At 39.6% G+C, this 21058-nt stretch overlaps 1 protein-coding gene across 1 annotated transcript; it reads right to left on the reverse strand.

Annotated features, from left to right (window-relative positions):
* Nucleotides 1-648: 648 nt before the first annotated feature.
* Nucleotides 649-2835, reverse strand: LOC145088645 (ferritin-4, chloroplastic-like). Its single transcript, XM_079027025.1, has 8 exons — nt 2451-2835; nt 1828-1911; nt 1678-1738; nt 1485-1572; nt 1336-1397; nt 1182-1247; nt 1040-1103; nt 649-940 (listed from the first exon to the last, which is right to left on the reverse strand). Exons 1-8 carry the CDS (start codon nt 2741-2743, stop codon nt 891-893), a joined length of 768 nt encoding a protein of 255 aa, XP_078883151.1. The 5' UTR covers nt 2744-2835; the 3' UTR covers nt 649-890.
* Nucleotides 2836-21058: the final 18223 nt, after the last annotated feature.

A 21058-nucleotide genomic window follows, 5' to 3' on the forward strand; every position in this document is an offset into this window, starting at 1 on the left:
AATTAGTATTTATTATATTTAATTATAATAATATTTCTTATAATTAATATTTAAGTTAACATTTATCATATATATTATAAAATCCCATAAATATTAACAGTTTTGTTTTGTGTAACCAGTTGTATTGTAGTTAAGTCATAAGTGTTTGGCCGATTGAGAAGTCTTACCATCATTCATCCTCACCAAATAATACTTTTTCTTTATTGATAAATGATGTGACCCATCCATGATAACAATATATTCATTTTATTTTCAACGGCTGGAATAAATCGTCGACGATTTGATCCAATAATTGTACGGTACCTCCCTCCCTCCACCTGTCACCCGCAAGGAACACTTTGGATGACTCATGACTGATAACGTGTCATCCATACCCTCTTCTACTCTTTGTTCCCATCATCGTCTTGTGCACATTTCAATATGAACAAAAAAAATTTTAAAAAAAAAAAACAAATCATTAACACATACATCAAATTAAAACCACAGTTTTTTTTTTCTTTCTGTTTTTCGGTTTTAAGATTTATGGTGGGCAGGATTAGTTTTATAATCGTGTCATAAACTTACAACAAACAGCAATTTGAAGAAATGACAAAACTCCAATTTCCATGGTTGTAATTATTCAAATACCAAATATATAAACCCTTACACTTGAGAACCAAAATAAGATAAATATGTGAAAAGCATTTGTAACAAAAAGCTTAATAGGGGGAAGGGAATAGACAACTAGTCTCTATCTCTCTATATTGCTATTGCACCAACAAAAACATAGATCATAGATGAGATGGATGGATGGCTACTAACTAGTAATATCTCTCTCATCTTATATTCTTATATATATATTCATAGCTCATAGAGAGGTACAACCACCATCACTTTAATCGGGGTTACACTTAGACAGCAGCACCTTCGTTCAGCAGCATCTGATCAAAATGCCAAACTCCTGATGATATTTCAAAAAAAAAAAAAAATTATACACTTCATTTTACCAAAATCTTAATACTATATATTATTAACCAACAAGTTAAATTTGTATTTTTACCATGTCCTTTCCCAACTCTTCTTAGCTGAGCAACATATTCAGATATCTTCTTAATCGCCTCAACCTTTTATCAAAATCATCATATCCCCGTCCCTCATTAGCAGTTATAAAATAAAAAAATAAGATGTCTGTATATATCTACCTGTTCGCCCAAGAACTCGCTTTCAACAAAATCAGCTAATTGTACGTCATTGTTCTTGTTGGCTACCTGTTCACAATCCCAAAAAACTCAATTCCCACTTTTTAATCAGGTTAATAAGCAATCGTTAATCTGGATTGGTTAGTAATGATCATACCGCATGGACATGAAGGAGCTTCTCATTTGTCAACTTCTCCAGTGATAATGCAAGCTCCATGGCTACAATCAAGTCAACAAAACATAGGTAAAACAAAACTATCCAAATTTTGGACAAACAATCATAGTATATCATAGCTAACAACTTACCATAAAGTGCATCTCCTTTCTCTGCATGATCAAAATCAGACAATGGCATTAAAATGGATTGCAGCTTCACCTTCCCACCACGTTTATTCTGAAACCAGAAAATTGTAGAAAAACCATATAACTTTGATCAATAACCATACTTCTCAAGTATACATATGAACTAACAAGACTGCTACAGAAAATTATCAAGCACCTGGTACTCCATAAACTTCTCAGCATGTTCCCTTTCTTCCTCACTGGATTCCTTAAAGAACCTAAAAGGATTCATATACCAAAGTCAGATCAGATGTGATTGTTAATACAAATGACAATGATGATGATGATGATGATGATAGTAACTTACTTGGCTAAACCCTTGAGAGCAACATTGTCCCTATCAAAGTAGGCATACATAGCATGGTACACATATGAAACATTGTACTCCACACTGAAAACAACAATAAAAAGAAGATTAAGCATTAGAAACATGGACAAACTCACCATCAACGGAATCTGTTAACAAAGACACCAGATGCTGTTTATGCCGATTAATGAAATGTTTAATCTCAATCAAAACGAAAACAAAATGATAAGTAAATAGAAAATAATGTACTAAATTAGAAGATAATGTACTAAATATCATGCACAGAGTCACCTAGATCTATCAAAACCGAAACCTGTGAAGATAATATGATATATATTCACACAGACCTAATAGAATACACATATAAACTAGACCTTATGTTCTGGAACTTTTTTCTACACACATACCATGCGAAATATTCACAAAGACCTAATAAAATACACTTATAACTACACCGTATGTTCTCCTGTTAGTTTTATCAAACACATACCATGCGGTTTTGGATGTGCAAACATGATTACTAATCACAAAATTTCTAGTAAACAACAATAATAGCATATAAAATGAGAAACCGACAGAAAAAAGTTGAAATACGAAAAGAAAATTTAAAGTAAAAAACGTACTTGATCTGCTCGTTAATGACGGCCTCGGAATCATCAGCGTACTTTTGACGAGCAAGAGACTGTTGAGGAACAGTAGGGACGAGATTGAGCTCCTTTTTTACCTCCTCAAACGGCTCAAACACAACGCCTGTAATCGGCCTATTATTCGAAGATCCGCCTTTCGCCGCCGCACAAACGATAACCGATGGAGGTGAAACAGAGGAAGATGATAGCTTAGAACCACTGAAATTATCCCCGGAGCCTACGGTGGCACCGTTCCGCAAGAAGATAGTCGCTGGAGCTCTTAGAAGCATGATTTCTAAAAGAGATAAAGAGACGCAGAGAGTGCTTAAGAGAGTGATTAAGGGTCAAATGGAGAGCAGGTTTGTGTGCGTGTGTGTGTGTCACTGATAAGTGATAAGGAAGAAGAGGAGAGGCAATATATACCAAATCGGCGTGTACGAACAGCCGCAGGATCGGATGACACGTGGAGGGTTAGGATTTAATAGATGAGGTAGGCGCGTGGCTGGCTCGTGGTATACCTGTATAGATGCTCCAGGTTCTGATAGTGCTTTGTCGTGACTGTGTTTGTAGCTTTGCATATCGAATATTGATTTTAGAATTTTTTAATAAAAATAATATATCTTGTAAAGTAGACAAAAAGACCGAAAACATAGAAGAGCTATCCACTTAATAATCACATCTTCTTCTTAGGCCCGTGTATTCAATATTTCTTTTCATTTAACAGTATGATCACCATAACAGCAAATACCATACCGTGACTCTTGAATGATAGACCAAAAGGTCCCCATGTACAAAAGGTTATTTTGTCAGTATTTTATAGTTGTCTCCATGGATCATCACAACTTTGTGTGTCCGAATCATCGATCCAACGACAATTTGGCAATTCTTTCGTCTCCAGTACTTTATTGTATCAACAAAGGTTCAAAAAATATACTCGCGACTACGTTATGGCATTTTAGATTATTTCAAAACGAAATTTGTGGTTTTATAATCTTACTTTAACCATGTCCTTAGTGACAGGCGGGTCTTAAGGAATTAAATATCCTCAAAGGCTTGGGACGAGCAAAAAAAAAGACTTTTATCATCATTATAAGTTTTTATTTTTAAATAAATAAATATAATAAAAAAAATTAGATCTAGTGCACCTATCCACTTTGCTCACCTCAATGCCCCATGCTTAGTGAAAATGAAGTAATGTTTAGAAACATTCATCCCTGAATGAAGATGACAATTGCGATTTTTAAACATGATGGTGGGTGTGTGTTATCGTGTGTCATGTAATGAAGAATATATTAACGGAATATATTTACAATAAATATATTCCGTTAATAGTTAGGCAGATAACCAAGGAAAATACATAAAGAGGATCGTTGATTCAGCTTGTGGGTATATGTGGCGGAGGTATTTGGGTAACATGCGCAACCAAAAACACGTAAGTGATCATAAGATGGATTGCAAAGGTAAAGGGCGCTGGTAGGAGTACGGAAGTTAAGAAGTTTGGTGGGAAGGATGTTATGGAGGTATGTGGCAGTGCGGAGGGCTTCAACCCAGAATGAGGGCGGAAGGGTGGCATGAGTAAGAAGAGAAAGCATGATTTCATTTAGTCTGCGGATCATGCGTTCGGCTTTCCCGTTTTGTTGTGAGGTGTGTGGACATGAGAATCGAAATTGAAGTCCATGAGTGAATGCAAAATTTTTAAAATGGTGGTTGGCAAATTCGCCACCCATGTCACATTGGAATATTTAATAGAAGTTTGAAATTAGGTTTTGATGAATGCGTGTAATTGAGAGAACTTGGAAAATGTTTCAGATTTGTATTTCAAGGGGTAGACCCATGTGTATTGGGAGTAATCATCAATCAAAACCATATAATATTTGTACCCGGTTTTACTCAATACCGGAGATGTCCACAGATCACAATGGATAATATCAAATGGTTATATAGATTAAGAATTATAAAAAGGCAATCGTGTATGCTTAGAAAACTGACAAGAGTTGCAAACTAAGGTGCGACTACGTTTATTACATGAAATCAAAGACTTTGAAACAAGAAAATCCATAACGGGGAGACCGAGGTGGCCGAGACGATCATGCCAAAACTCGCTGGTTGAAGAAGTTAAGAAGGTTGATGCAGGAGCAACACTGGTTGTAACAACATAAATTTTCAAAACAATTTTTCCATTTCAAAATATAATAAAATTCATATGTAATATCAAAATCCATGTATCAACATCATCTCGATAAAAACATATCCCAAGATCATAGAATAAAATCATCTGCCAATGTGTACGGATCATGTCGGTGCCTTCCCACGATCCTTGCTAGTACCTAAAACACATAACACATAACATTGTAAGCATAAAAGCTTAGTGAGTTCCCCAAAATACCACATACAACACATACGCCACTCAAGGCCATAGCTCTATGGGACCTTCCGACCCATGTGTCTCAGGGGACTTCCGCCCCAACCCTGGTAGACCTTTCAGTCCTACACGTAATGACCTTCCGGTCCATACCCTTTTGACCTTCCGGTCCACACACTGTTGACCTTCCGGTCCATAACGTGATGACCTTTCGGTCCATAACATACTGCTCATAACATAACATAACACATACATATCACATATCATCTATCAACATATATCACATACTCTTCATAGCACATAAGACCTTCCAGTCACACATAATTACCACTCTAGGTAACGTATAGTGAGAATACTCACCTCGTATGATGTCTAGTTACTCACGTGCTCGGTATTCCCTGAACCTCGTGACAATGACCTAGCCCCGCCTAAACACATAAGCAATCATCTCAAATCAATAACGACTCTCCAGGCTAGACTAGTCCCTTCCAATCAGAAGGCTAAAAGACCATTTTACCCTTCTAATGGTCCAAAAGTCCAAGTGTTGACCAAACCCTAAAAGTCAACGAAAGTCAACTGTCCAAATCAGACTAGACTCGTCGAGTACATACAACGACTCGACGAGTCCTTGCGTGTTCACAGACTCCTCCTAAGGCCTCACTCGACTCGTTGAGTCGACCCTCAAACTCGTCGGGTCACCACTGGTGTCAAATCGCAGGGCAACCCGATCCGACTCGGTGAGTTTCCTCCACGGTTATGCTCATTCGACCTTCTGAGATCAGATCTGCTTCTCTAACTAATAGATCTAACCTTCTAGCACTCAAAAGTCATGTAAAGGTTCAAACTTTACGTTCATGCAACACATATATGGCTATAAATGGAGGAATAACCCTCAAAATGGTAACCTACTCTCAAAACTCTCATGAAACAGCATAAAGCTGGAAGGTTGGGACTCCTTGGACCTCTCATGGTCTAGATCTAACATCTACACCACCTTGGGACATCACATGCTTCATAATCCAACCCAAAATGATGCAAAGAAACCCTAGATTCAAGCAATCTATCAAATACACGAAATGGGAAAGGATTTGTACCTCTAGAAGCGAATCTCAGGCTGAATAACACAGATCCAAGCTCCACAATCGAACTAGCTTGGACTTTCCCACTCCTTATTGCAAGAATACACCAAAAGGATGATGAATTAGCCTTTCCCTTGCTCTCTAAGCTCTCTTCGCTCTCTAGGGTTTCTCAGGGGTGTAAGTGGCCGCAAATGAAGGCCATAAGGACCTTTAAATAGGTCCCAAACCCGATAAATTAAGGTTTTCCTCGTCAGCACTGACTCGTCGAGTCAGATACCCGACTCGTCGAGTCCAATCGCTAAAACGCGTCAAAAATCACGACCCTACTCGACGAGTTGAGGCACCAACTCGTCGAGTCCCTCCAATAAATCCAAAAATTAAATAATTAAATGATTAAAATAGCGTACCCGCAATTTCGGATGTTACAATTCTCCCCCACTAGCATTAGACTTCGCCTTCGAAGTCTTCGGCTGGAAATAACTTTGGATGTTGCTCCCGCATTTCCGACTCCGACTCCCAGGTTAGCTCGGACCCTCTCCGATGTTGCCACCAGACCAGAACCAGGGGCACCTCCTTGTTCCTTAGAACCTTGATCTTTCGATCCACAATCGCGATTGGCCTCTCAACATAATTCAGACTCACATCCACCTGAATGTCCTCTAGCGGTACAACTGTCGTCTTGTCGGCAATACACTTCCTCAACTGAGACACGTGGAAGGTATCATGTATCTGGCTTAACTCTACAGGTAGCTCCAAACGGTACGCTACCTTGCCCACCCTAGCGGTCACCCTGAAAAGGACCAATGTACCGGGGTCCCAGCTTGCCCCTCTTCCGGAATCGGATCACTCCTTTCCAAGGAGATACCTTCAGGAGTACGAAGTCTCCCACCTGGAACTCGAGCTTGGATTGTCGCCTATCCGCATAACTCTTCTGGCGACTCTGAGCTGTTAACAACCTCTGTCTGACCTGTTGTATCTGCTATGTCGTCTGAAGCACTATCTCAGTGCTGCCCATCACTCGCTGCCCTACCTCTCCCCAACAGATGGGAGTCTGACACCTCATCCCATACAACAACTCGAAGGGAGGCATACCAATGCTCGAATGGTGGTTGTTGTTATAGGAAAACTCAGCCAACGGCAAATACGTGTCCCAACTTCCTCCGAAGTCCAACACACATGCTCGAAGCATGTCCTCGAGCGTCTGAATCGTCCGCTCACTATGTCCGTCCTTCTGTGGGTGGTAAGCGGTACTGAAATGCAGTCTCGTGCCCAACTCCTCATGAAACTTCTTCTAGAACTTGGAAGTGAAACGTACATCTCGATCTGACACAATCGAGATCGGTACTCCATGTCGCGATACCACCTCCCTCACATACAAATCTGCTAGTCTCTCTGCAGAAGAGCTCTCACTGATAGCAAGGAAGTGAGCGCTCTTCATCAGCCGGTCGACAATCACCCAAATTGCGTCGACACCCCTCGCGGTCCTCGGAAATTTGGTGATAAAATCCATAGAAATATGTTCCCACTTCCACTGGGAACCTCAAGTGGCTGCAACTTGCCATGCGGACGCTGGTGCTCGGCCTTGAACCTGAGACAAGTCAAGCACCTCTCAACGAACCACGCAACATCCCTCTTCATACAGGGCCACCAATAGTCTCTCTTCAGGTCCAAGTACATCTTAATGGCCCCTAGATGGATCGAGAACCTCGACCTATGCGCCTCCTCCATCAGAATGGTACATGCCCAACCTGCAAACGACACCCAAATCCGACCCTGAAAGGTCATAAGCCCTCGGTCATCGGTAACAAAATCAGATACTGCCCAATCACCTGCTCTCTCTTGCGGTTCTCCGGTCTCACGTCCTCTGCCTGGGCCTCCCGAATGGTGTCCAACACTGGAGTCATCACCGTTAACCTCATACAAACATCTCGTATCGGGGCACTCTCCGCCCTATGGCTCAGGGCATCGACTACACCGTTAGCCTTGCCCGGGTGGTACAGGATCTCATAATCATAATCCTTTACCACATCCAACCATCTCCTCTAGCGCATATTCAGGTTAGGTTGATCCATATGTAACACCCCAAGTTCAGAAGCAAGAGTTCAAGCGTGCAAAGTGTTATTAGAAGGATGGACTCAGCGAGTTGGATCTATGACTCGTCGAGTCGGAGCGTGTGAAGAGCACGTGATAAGTGGCCTGACTCGCTGAGTCAGCGACTGGACTCGACGAGTCAGTGCTGGAAGAGGAAAACCCTAATCTTAGGGTTTGCACCCTATTTAAAGGACTTAATGTCCTCCCCTCATCCCCCTTACTACCCTTTGAGATCCAGAAACCCTAAAATCGTGAGTGAGAGTCCTTGGAAGCAATTTGGAGCTTAGATAAGTGATTTTGTGAAGAGATCTTAAAGATCAAGGAGCTTGGATCAAGGAGATTTGTGGAGATTCGGCTTATTCTTCAGTGGGAGGTCGTTTTGGAGGTAATGAATCGTTATCCTTGGCCTTCTCCTTTCTAGATCCATCTTTCTTGGAGTTTTAGGGTTTGTTTGGAGTTAATATGATGAGATCTTGGTGCATGAGTTAGATCTAGAGCTGAAACTCCATATCTGAGTTCTATTTGGATCAATTATGCAGAAAGCCCTTTTGATTGCTATGCAAAAGCCATTCCCCATGAGTTAAGTTCCTTTCTAGCTTGGTTTTTGGAATTATGGGACATGAAGCACGTAAAGTTAGCAACTTTATGTTGCTAATGCACTCTAGGGACCCAGATCTATTGTTTGGAGCAAATGAGTAGCTTTGTATCTTTTGATTATGGGAATACCTGTATCAAGTCGGCGAGTCTGGGAGATGACTCGGCGAGTTGGGATAGGGCTTCAGGCTATGAGTCGCATAGTGACTCGGCGAGTCGCATGGGTGAACTCGGCGAGTCATATGATGATGAGCTTGGACTCGACGAGTGGAAGAACAACTCGGAGAGTCTGATGAAGATTGTCGTGGACTCGGCGAGTCGGTTCTTGGACTTGGCGATTCACGATGCAAAACCCCCAACCTCTTCTGGTTAGAATCAGAGCAGTGAGTAGAGTGGTGATTCAGTGAGTTGGTCATGATAGGACTCGGAGATTGTTGAACTCGACGAGTCATGGGGTGACTCGGCGAGTCGAGTCGTGATGTGAGAGTTTCTGAGTTTTAGAACTCAGGGAGTTAGTGGGTTAACTTGGCGAGTAGAGTCAACCAGGAAGGTTGACTTTGACTGAGGACTTTGACTTTGACCGATTTGACCTTCAGGGGTATTATGGTAATTTTGGATATTTATGTCATTGGATCATTAACGATTGTAGGTGTTGGAGTTAGAGGCAGTGCTTCGGATTTGTGCTTTCGTGATTCAGTTCGGCAGTTGCAAGGTGAGTTATCCTCACTATATCAACAGGGTCTACGGCACCAAGGTCGGCCCTTTATAGGATGGGAATCCGGATATTTGTTTGATATGTTATTGAATTGCTAGATCTGTATCTTGGTATATAGGGTAATGTTATGTTAGTGACATGGTTAAGGTCGGTATCCTGGTATATAGGGTAATGTTATGTTAGTGACCTGGTTAAGGTCGGTACCCTCGTATATAGGGTAATGTTATGTTAGTAACCGGTTAGGTCGGTATCCTGGTTAGAATGTTGTTATGCTGCATGATCTGATAGATTCGTTTGTTTCGCTGAGGATTATTATATGATTAACTGTTTTATGTGCACATGGTTGTTTGACTGGGGTTGGGTTGAGGTGGGTCCTGCTTTGTGCTATAGGCCAACATACCCAGGGCGGACCGGAGAGACCGAAGGCCCAGCAAGCAGTCCGGATAGGCTGAAGGCCCCAAGAGGGCGATCCAGACGTGCCGAGGCTCGGAGAGTGGACCAGGCCGGTTGAAGTCCTGGTGCGGGCGGACCAGTCATTTTGTAGGCTCAGAGAGTGGACCAGGTGGATTGAAGGCCTGGGGCGGGCGGACCAATCACACTGTAGACTCGATATACATGGCTAGACTCGGAGAGTGGACCAGATGGACTGAAGGCCTAGTGCGGGCGGACCAGTCATGTTGTAGACTCGATATGCATGGTTGTTCTGTATTGTGATATGATATGAGTATGGTTATATGTGGTTGGTATTTTGGGGGTAACTCACTAAGCTTTCGGGCTTACAGTTTCAGTGTTTTGTTTCAGGTGCTTCAGGAGATCGTGGCAAGGCGAAGGTGTGATCGTACCGCTCCCCATACTTCATGATTTTGTGATTTGGTTATGGGGATACTCTGATGTTTAAACTCTTTTGAAAAGAAGTTGTAATAACTTAATGGCTTTTGAATGAATTAAAATGTTTTAAATTGGTGCAATTTTTATGAGTGTTACAAGTTGGTATCAGAGCCTTGGTTTGAGTGAATTGGAGGAATATTCGTGTGAATCCAGTCTCAAATCAAGGAGGGATTTTCAAAATGGTTTTCAAAAGGTTTCTAAATAATTAAAGGAGGATGCAGAGGGTACGATTAGCCAGAGCCAGTAAGTAGACCCCAAAATACCATACAAGTTATTTAATTATGTGATATGTTAGAACAACATGCTAGTACTAGGCTAGGGATCTTCAGGAATTGCATGATAGAATTGCCTGATAGAATTGCATGATTATGTGATGCCTACTAGCCTAGGGTTTTCCTTATATGAGATATTCATCTTTCCTCTAGGAGTGAGGATAGAGCGCTCGTCGTGTGTGTGTATATGGTTAGGGTGTTGTGGTGATACTTGAGACAAATATGGGTAGGTGTGGAAGGTAGTATGGGCCCGTACTACTGAAAGCACAGGACCCATATGCGTATCAAGGAAGTCACAACTCTCTAGGGTATCGGTTATGAGATAGTTCCCCGGGCGGGTATGTGATGTGTCTAAGGGTCTTGTTAGTGTATTGCAGTATGGCGATTATGAGACGTTTCGGGGCAGGATCCGGTTCGGAATCAGGATCTGGAGAGGGTGGTCAGGATGGACCAGTACCACCCGAGGTCATTGGTCAGATGAGTACGAATGAGTTGGATGCCAGGATTCGTGAGATCCTGCATGATGAGGTTGTTGTCATGTTCCGGGCTGAGTTGTCGGAGATGTTTGGGTCGATCAAGACCGCCATGGTTGATTACTTTGATGAGTGCTATGCAACTCTTGCGGAGACGGCTGCTGCGGTAGCTACAACGGCTATAGCAGCGGCAGGAGGAGGAACCGTTCGAGGTTTTCAGTATCGGGACTTCGATAATACGAAGCCCCCTACCTTTTATGGAGTCCATGATCCTATTATTGCTATGGGATGGTTATCATACGTGGAGGGTTGTTTCTTCGCGTTTTCATGCCCTCCAGATCAGAGGGTGAGGTGTGCTCTGAACCTTTTGAGGCTCGGAGCGAAGGATTGGTGGAGGTTGACTACGGGATCTTACTCTAATGTGCAACGGGCTGCGGTTATGTAGGATCAGTTCCGGGAAATGTTCAATACTCGTTATGTTCCGCGGGTTGAGAGAGAGAGGTTGGCTTAGGAGTTCTTGGAGCTAAATCAGGATTCAAATTCGGTGATGGAGATCACCAGGATGTTCACTGAGAGGGCAATGTTTTGCCCGGAGTTTGCTTCGGAGCAGGCTCAGATGTCCCGATATCTGAGTATGCTCAAGAGGGATATCCGGCAATTTGTGTCCACGTAAAGATATGATAACTTGTTAGAGTTGCAGGAGGTCGCCAGGCGGCGTAAGTTGGAGATTGAGTTGCAGTTGTGAGAGCAGAGGCAGGCCCCGACGCTGTCGCAGCCGGCGCCGAAACGGTCCAAAACTGTTGACTCTAGGATTGGGGGTCAAAGCAACCACATTTGTGAGAAGTGTGGGAAGGGTCATGTCGGAGTTTGTAGATTCGGGGGTGCGTGTCGCAAGTGCAGGAGAGAGGGGCATTATGCGAGGGATTGCCGTCAGTCTGCCCCGGTTTAGGATATGAGGATTTGTTATCATTGCCATCAGGTTGGGAATTTGAGGGCCAACTCTCCACATCTTGTTGCAAGACCGGTGCAGGCTCCAACATCGGCCAATTTGAGGATTACGGGCGGGGGTCAGGGTGGAGCGGAGCCTCCGAGGGCTCAGGGACGCGTTTTCCAGCTTATAGCAGTGGAGGTCAGGGCAGAGCCAGATGCAGCTGCGGGTATGTTTCCATCTTGTTATCTTGTTGTAACACCCATAAAATTTACGCCAAATTTAAACTTCTAATACTAACAAAAGAGTCAAATAGTAATTGTTTTTACAAAACATTTCCAATTCAATTATCATCAGAGTGTCCCAAAATAGACCATGAGGATGAGGAGCGGTACGGTCACACCTTCTCCTTCCCTCGCTCTCCTAAAGTAACTGAAACAATAAACTGAAAACTGTAAGCCCGAGGGCTTAGTGAGCTACCCCCAAAATACCAATACCACGCTGGCAGAAACCATAGCCATAACGATCAATCAAACAACATACATACTGGGCCATCGGTCGGACTGGTCTGCCCTACTGGGCCTATAGTCTATCTGAATCTATCCCGAGCCTTCGGCATGAATGGTCCGCCGCGTGGGCCTACAGTCTCCCCGGACCGCTCAGAGGGTGTGTTGGCCTTCAACACAAAGCATGGACGCCTCAACCCAACCAACAAGCAACTAACCATGTACGCATACTATCATATGCTGGCACATACACATAGCAAACATATATATCTCATTTACCATCAATCATAGAGTTTCACTCCTAACTAAAGCATCGACCTAACAGGTCACTAACATACCAATCCTTACGGATCATAAAAGCATAACATACTATCTATTCTGATTTTGATCTAACAGATCAGGATCATATGTAGCATACCATGACAACCAATCTCTAGCATAACAACCATCCTAAACAGGATGAATTCTAACATAGCAATAACATAACACCCATCCTAAACCAGGATGAAATCTAACATGGCAATAACAAAGCAACCTTCCTAAACCAGGATGTAAATCATAAAGGGTCGGCCTTGGTGCCGTAGACCCTATCGATATAGTGAGGATAACTCACCTCGCAGATGTCGATTCGAAATGCAAACTCCAACTATCGGATCACTTGACACCGGCTCCACCACCTATAACCATAGCACAATATACTCACAAGTTCTTAATCTTATGAGACACCCCATAACCTCTTAGTAATTCCTGATCAAGGTCAAAATCCTTAGTCAAGGTCAACAGTCCATGTTGACTGTTGACCTCAACTCGCTGAGTACGCTTGACCACTCGCCGAGTCCATGGAGCACATTCCAACTCGCCGAGTTCCTTCGAATCCCGATCAATCCTTAAGGCCATCTGTCAAGTTTCCTCCTTGCAACTCGATGGGCACACATGCATGCATATCCTAGGGAAAAGCCATCCGGCTCGCCAAGTTGTTCTTTAACTCGTCGAGTTTTATGGCGATCTTCATCGGACTCGCCGAGTTGTTCATCCAACTCGCCAAGTTCATGACCATCTTCATGTGACTCGCTGAGTCATCCTTGAGACTCGCCGAGTCCATCTAGTCCTCTTTCCATACAGACTTGTTTTAAGCCATGCAACGGCTCCAAATCACAGATCCAAGCTTCTAGGGCATACTTACCAAGTAAAGTTGCAAACTTTACGTGCATGTATGGTTATAAAGGCTCCAAATGTCTATTTTAAGTTCTTAATGGAGCTTCAAGTCCAAGAGGGACTTCAACCACAACCAATACAACAACTTTATGACTCTAGTATCCAAGGAGGGTCCATATCTGAAGTTACAACTTCAGATATATCCCATAGCTCATCATCCCAACTTGAATATGTTGGATTAGTGTCTAAGTCCACAACTATTTTGGTATGTACTTGACCCGATGGTGCATGGTCCTTTTGGGTTGCCTTCACCAAAGCAACTTGATAGGATGAATTATGGAGAGAAAGGATTAAATACGATTTATTAATATATTATGAGAATAATATATTAAAGGAGAAATCATATTGTTTAATTATTATTAGTCAATAATTAATTGGTAATTATTTTTGTGACTAAAAGAGATTAATTAAACTTAAGGGACTGGAATTGTAATTATGGGATAATTGCAATTTGGGCCATGGATTGCCTTTTATTATAAGGTGGACGAATTCTATGGGGGAAGCCCATATGAAATCGTCCAAGGCCTTAAGGAAAGGGCTACATGGGTTGCTTAGGGATTAAGCATCCAAATTAGGGTTTCCTTGTTAGATAACCCTAATAGCCTCACTATATATAGAACCCTTAAGGCTCAAAAACGTGGGGAACTTCTCTTCTAGGGTTAGAACACGTTTTGGGCAGCCTCCATCCTCTCTCCTCCTCATCCTCTTGCTCTTGGTGTTTGTGAACCATTAGAGGTGTGACATTTGTGACTCTAAGCTTTCTAAAGTCAATACAATGAGGAATTGGGATTGTTATTGCTACATAACAATCAAGGTAATATCTTAAACCTATTCTCATGTTAATATGATTACTTGAATGCTAGAATTAGGGTTTATAGTCTTGGATAACTTGCATGTACAATAGAGAAACCTAGATCCAAGCATTAGGGTTTGTATGAGCATATAGGATGTTCTTATGACCAAAACCTATCAGTGGTATTAGAGCCTAGACTGGTTTCTATTGTATTGATGCATTATATGTTTGAAAAATTCGATTTTTGGTGTTCTGGAGGCTGGACTCGCCGAGTCCATAGCTGAACTCGCCGAGTCCATGCTGACTCGACGAGTCCATGCTTGACTCGACGAGTCAACTCGTCAGATGGAGTAAACTTCGGGATTTCTTGCTGTTTTTGCTTAAGGATAGTTGTCTTATCATATTAGATCAATATAAATCCGATTTTATGATATATTTGACTATATTCTTGATCTAATTGAAGATATTTATCAATTAATAAAATATTTGTTTCCTTATGTGATAATTGATTAATTATTTTGATTAAATTGGTAAATTGTTTTGCAAGAAATCATTAAATAAATCAAATATGGATAATTATGTGATTAAATGTTAATTTAGATAATTTGTTATTTGATCTTTGTGCTTTGAAAAGTTTCATATTTTCCCTTTTAGGTTTTATAGTTTAAATTTGAACCCAAAAAGTTTTGTTGTTTTGAAATTTAAATAATTGAAACCCTAATGTTTTGAAAAGGTTTCAAAACTTGCCCTCAAGTTTTGGAATTTAAATTTTGATTAATAGTTTAATTTTGATGTATATTTAAATTCTAAACCCTAATGTTTTAAAATGTTTCAAAACTTGCCCTCAAGTTTTGGAATTTAAAAGTTGATTAAAAGTTTAATTAGGAATATTAAATTTTAAAACCCTAGTAATGTTTTGAAAAGTTCAAATCACTCCCTTATGGTTTTATTAATTAATTAAGGTGTATAATTAAAAGAGGTTTAATAAATCCATAAAAGTTTAGGTTAACAATTTAATTGAATTAAAAGTATAATTGTTAAATTAAACCACCTAATATTTTAAAAGTGTAAAAATACACCCTATACTATATATATAACATTAAAAGTCTAACATTATATATGTATGAGTAAAAGTTAGTCTTACCGTTAGTAGGCTTCATTCACGAAGCTGGTCTATAAGGGGTGTTTAAGGAAATTGCCTATAAAATGGCGATTGAATGGGTATCCACTCTTACCCACCGCACTCTTGACTAGTGGAGGGTCGTTAGCCGAACGGGTAGGATAGGACGAAACCTTCCATTATAAGTATAATGAATTATTAAAGTAACTAAATGTTTTCATAAAATTCCCAATCTTAGTTACTTAGGCAAAAGTGAATTGATGCAATTCCATGAAATTACACTTTGTGCCCTTGCAAAGACGTTAGTGGAGCGTGAATGGTTTACCGGCACACTAAATGGTTCTAAGCAAAGGTAGCAAAGGGTGACTCAATGTTTGTCATAGTTCGGTGGAGCGTGTGTGGTTTACCGACACATCGAATAGATGACGGTAACATGTGAGGGCACCATGTAAGTTTGCATGGTTATTCACACCCACTTTGTGATCCTCGGCATCCCAGTCACAAACTAGAGGGGCATATCGAGATTAAACATGCCGTTGAAGCGTTCAATGAATCTCAAAGGATCTAGGAGTTTTCATAGATTTAAAACCTAAATTTCTTTTTCGTTTTTCATGGTGGAAATTAGTGAATCGTCATTCACTTACCTTCAAATGTTCTGCAATTTGGGTTACGACATCCCTCTCTCGAGTTGTAGAATATTGTGTTGGGTCCTAGCCTTAGTATCTCATTTGGGTGATTTACTAAGGACTCAATCAATCAACTACCTTGAATTCGTTTTCTCCCGTTTTGTAGATGTCAAAGTTCGACAACTATGGTCTTCCCAAATCCCATGGAACAAGCATTCCACATCCTCCTCCAATTGTTCTCCCTAACCCACAAGTTCAAAGGCTTGAAAAGTTCAAGATCACTCAAGCCCTTTTAGCAAGTAAACATAAAGAAGGAAAGTCGGTGTGTGCACACGTCCTAAGGATGAAGTCACACATTGATAGGTTAAGAATGTTGGTTATCCGTTGTCTGTGAGGAAATGGTTGTTGATTGGGTTCTTCAGTCACTTCCTAACTCATATAGTGAGTTCGTAAGAGAGTACTATATGATGAACCGCGACGTGACCCTTATAGATCTCACCTATATGCTTATTGCAACTGAATCAGAAATGTTTTGGCGCAATGGAAAAGCAAAGTTGATTGGTGAATTTGCCTTCAAGACCTCTATGGATATAGACAATGGCAACGAAAGACATGCTATGATCGAAAAGTTTGATCATAAGAGAAAGGCAATGTATGAAGTAGTTCCATGTCATGTTCCAAAAGAGTCAATTTGCTTTTATTGCCAAGTGAAAGGGCATTGGAGACGAAACTGCCCCATTTACCTAAGAGATCTAAGAGATGGGAGAGTCGAAACGTATGGCTCTAATATAGGTAAAATCCATTAACTAACTCTTTTAAGCTTCTATTCTAGATTCTTAATACATAATGTGATAAGATTACAATTGATGTTTTGTAGGATCGAAGAAAAGAAAGGAAGCTTAAGGGAAGAAGTGAGCATAATCTAACCGTGAAGGAATGGATTTCGATCGCATTTCTCGAAGATTAGATTCTTGAGCTACTACTTAGAGTTAAAATTAGATTGCTAAGAAAGATGTATTAGCATAGTTTTTCAATAAATTGCATTGTAAGGACAAAAAATTTTCCGCAATAAAATAAATTTTGATTTTATATTATTTATTTATCCTTGCAATGGCGTATATGAAAAAAATTTGATGTTTGAATGTTTCTATTATTAGCAATAATGGATTTGGTTCTTATTATGTTATTTATGGAAAGTCGAGAGTTTACCAAATAGGGAGAGTTTCTCATCGCCCAAGTTTCAATTGGACAAAAACTTGGAATCATGCAACTTGGTTGCACGATGAATGAGAAATTTTATATTTGGAAATTAGACTAATTCATTGACAAAGTGTCAAGTGAAGGACTAGGAGATTGAGCACATAAAGTTGCGTGTTGATCAAGTCCACCATAAAAGTAACAATGATATTCGTCATGATTTACTAAAGGTTTAGTAAATATGATTATACTTACAAGATTAAGTGTAATTATGAATTGATTGAAAAGGTTTAAATAAATAGCAAAACGAATAAGAAGAATCAAGTAGGCAGAAAGATAAAAGTTTCTCTATTCTAAGAAGAAGGGAAAGTAGCTTTTATGCTATATGATAGGTCTTAATGATTAAGAACCATATCTCAATTTATCCTCTAAGTGAGTCTTAGTACAATTGTATGTCTAAGAAGAGGAATCAAGAATTGAAGAAATGGTTAAATCAAGAAGTCAATCATGCTTCGTTCCAAAACAAGTCTTAGAGTTAAGATTGTGACATTGAGTGGAAAAGTATTAAGAAGGTTTATAACATTCATCAAATGTGGAAAGTTGTGATGTCTTGAATAAGACAAAGACCAACCAGAACCAATGTATGAAGTGTTTTTGATAAGAGCTACACTAACTCTTGAATATTTGTTTGTTAAGAAATGGTTATTAACAAGAGAATGGTATATGTCAAGGAGTCAGTGGGAGTCTTAAAGGTTTCAAGAACAAATCAAAATAGACCTTATCGACCATCACTAGCACACGAGTTGAGGTTTACAACCTATCGTGTTGACATTATTTTGTTTTTGTGCCAATCCAATCGAGTTAATTATGCATGTGAGTCCTATGAGTTCTCATTTGAATGCATAAAAGGCAAGGACCTTGATCAATGGAAAGTACATTGATAAGAAAAGGTGAGCTGCTTAACTACTTCGAAGACATGGTGGGCAGCTGTGCTGCCATAAAGGCAAGAAATCGAGATCAAGAAAGTTCAATCCATATGAGTTTGAATTTGTCGTAAACTTTGGTTTTGACAAATTCACATGGGTAGGAACAAATACATCGTTTAAATCTAAGTGTCATAAGATTTCCTCCTTCATGAAAATGATTGTGAGGAAATTCTTTCACTAAGAAAGATTTTAAGAAGATAGTGATTGTAAAATTGCATTCTCGAATTCAATTATGGTTACGGTATCCCTTTCCATAATTTGAATTGTGAGGTTTGGCAATTGTTTACACACATATGAACTATCTAAGGCAAAGGTGTATAAGTTCAAGAAGCCTTGATAAAAGATTATCAAAGCACTAAGTATTAGAAACATGAACTTAAGAAATTCAATAAGCATTGTTTTTCTGAAAGTTAAGTTGTTTCTGAACACATGTCAAAGCTAGTGGGAGAATAAGTGTTATGTTTTATAATAATCATCATGATAGTGGGAGCATAAATGTTATGATTGTATGATTATTAAGGCATGTATTGCAAGTTGGCAATATTAATTATAGAAAACAAGAGTTATATCTTGCAAAGTCGTAAGGGTTGTAAAGTTGTTTTGCTATAATTAAGGGAGAGAATATTATGCTTCATTTAAAATCTAAAGGATTAGGTTGAGAAATGTTAATAAATTTAGTCAAGGGTACATAGTGTGTTCTTAAAATTTCGATTATGATTACGGCATTCCTCTTCACAATTCGAATTTTGAGAACATAGCAAATAAAACATTATGCGTCGTGTCCCATACGCTTCGGGTATAGGATCGATTGCAAATGCTTTAATGTTTGACCATTCTAAAATTTTCCAAATGTCGAGCGCATTTAGAGGGAAAAGGGACTAGAATTGGTTTTGACTAAAATAATTAAACAACTATCAAAGGACAATCCAAAGTTTGACGAGGATTGGTCGCTTGTGAGTAGTTGGAAGCATGGTATTGGATGGACCACATCGACCTTATTATGAATAGAAAAGTTTCTATTAAGAATGAGTTGTCATATGGAAATTATGGAAATGTTTCCATATTTTATGGACCATATCGACATCATTAGGAATAGATAAGATTCTATTAAGAATGATTTGTCATATGGAAAATATGGAAACGTGTCCATATTGAGAATTGGATATTGAAAATCTATGTCTAGATTAGAAACTTTTATGCAAAAGGATGTTCAAAGGAATGTACTTTGAGGAATTGTCTTGTAACAAAGTCCAATAGAGGACTTTGTAATATCATTGGCAATAGTCTTTGTGACTTTGGTGCACTGACATTACAGAAGGATCATTGCATTGAATGTTAGAATCTAGCATATTTTATAAGTAACAAGAATTTGATATTCTTACACTTATGAAAAAGGATTTGGAGTTGTGAAATGAGAATGATTGGAAATGTGTTCAATTTGATCTATTTCACAAAAGTAAGAACCATAGGTAAACATTGTGTGCATGCTAAGAGCATGAGACAAGTGTAATAATTCAAGTAAGAAGTTGATTACCCGTAACGACAAATAATGAGTAATCGATATGGTGATAAATAAAAGGAGTTTTATTTATACTCAAAGGTTTGAGACCATATGGGATTAGTATTATTCTTGTGTTTCACATTTGCATGTTTTGACTTCCAGAATAATTGAATTTTTTAAGAATAATCGAATTATTCGAACAGGCCACAGTCGTTCATATGTTGGAAGTAGATATGAATGAAGACTGTCGTGAATTGGTGTGTGGATTGTCTAAAAGAGTATTAGACATAAGCAAATGTTTTCTGCAACGTTCATGAGTGCTTATGAATATGATTTGAGCATTGGATTAAACCCACGCTCACTTGGATCACTCCATGAATTGTATCACGAGTGATTGGTGAGACGATAACATCTTATATTCTTGAAACCGAGATGTGTGAGTTGTATCTTGCAAATCGGTTGCACATTGATAATATGTAAACACACTAGTAACTTGGTGTCATAAAACATATTGTTGTGTGTGATTCGGTAGGTGAGTGCAAGCGAGCATTGAATCAAAGTTTATCCGTTCCTTTTATCCAAAGTAGGATAAAAGCGATATCTTTGGGCCCTCGATGATTTAGTGATGACAAACGTAAATGCTCGGCCGGGCTAGGGCTAATTTGATTTGTTCAATTAGTCAGTTGTCATAAATCGGGAATCGAGATATAGTACAAAGAGAATGATTTGAAAGCATATCTCATATGATATCTAGAATGGAGGAATATATGATCCCTTATCTAAAGGACACGCGTATCTGATAGGATCAGAGTTGACAACGGCTTTGGAAAGTTACGATTGCAGATCAAGATCTGAAGTCATACGCATAATAGTTATTAGACTTATCCAAGTGGGAGACTGTTGGATTAGTGTCTAAGTCCACAACTATTCTGGTATGTACTTGACCTGATGGTGCATGGTCCTTTTGGGTTGCCTTCACCAAAGCAACTTGATAGGATGAATTATGGAGAGAAAGGATTAAATATGATTTATTAATATATTATGAGAATAATATATTAAAGGAGAAATCATATTGTTTAATTATTATTAGTCAATAATTAATTGGTAATTAGTTTTGTGACTAAAAGAGATTAATTAAACTTAAGGGATTGGAATTGTAATTATGGGATAATTGCAATTTGGGCCATGGATTGCCTTTTATTATAAGGTGGACGAATTCTATGGGGGAAGCCCATATGAAATCGTCCAAGGCCTTAAGG

Source organism: Lactuca serriola, chromosome 2 (genome assembly GCF_051521515.1).
Source record: "Lactuca serriola cultivar US96UC23 chromosome 2, Lser_US96UC23_V15, whole genome shotgun sequence".
NCBI lineage: Eukaryota > Viridiplantae > Streptophyta > Magnoliopsida > Asterales > Asteraceae > Lactuca > Lactuca serriola.

Excerpts from the sequence above, each read along its gene's own strand:
- LOC145088645 (XM_079027025.1), bottom strand. The coding sequence starts at position 2,743 with ATGCTTCTAAGAGCTCCAGCGACTATCTTCTTGCGGAACGGTGCCACC. Across the intron at positions 1,398-1,484 it reads GAAAGGAGATGCACTTTATG|CCATGGAGCTTGCATTATCA; the intron begins GTAAGTTGTTAG and ends ACTTGATTGTAG. Across the intron at positions 941-1,039 it reads AAGAGTTGGGAAAGGACATG|GAGTTTGGCATTTTGATCAG; the intron begins GTAAAAATACAA and ends AAATATCATCAG.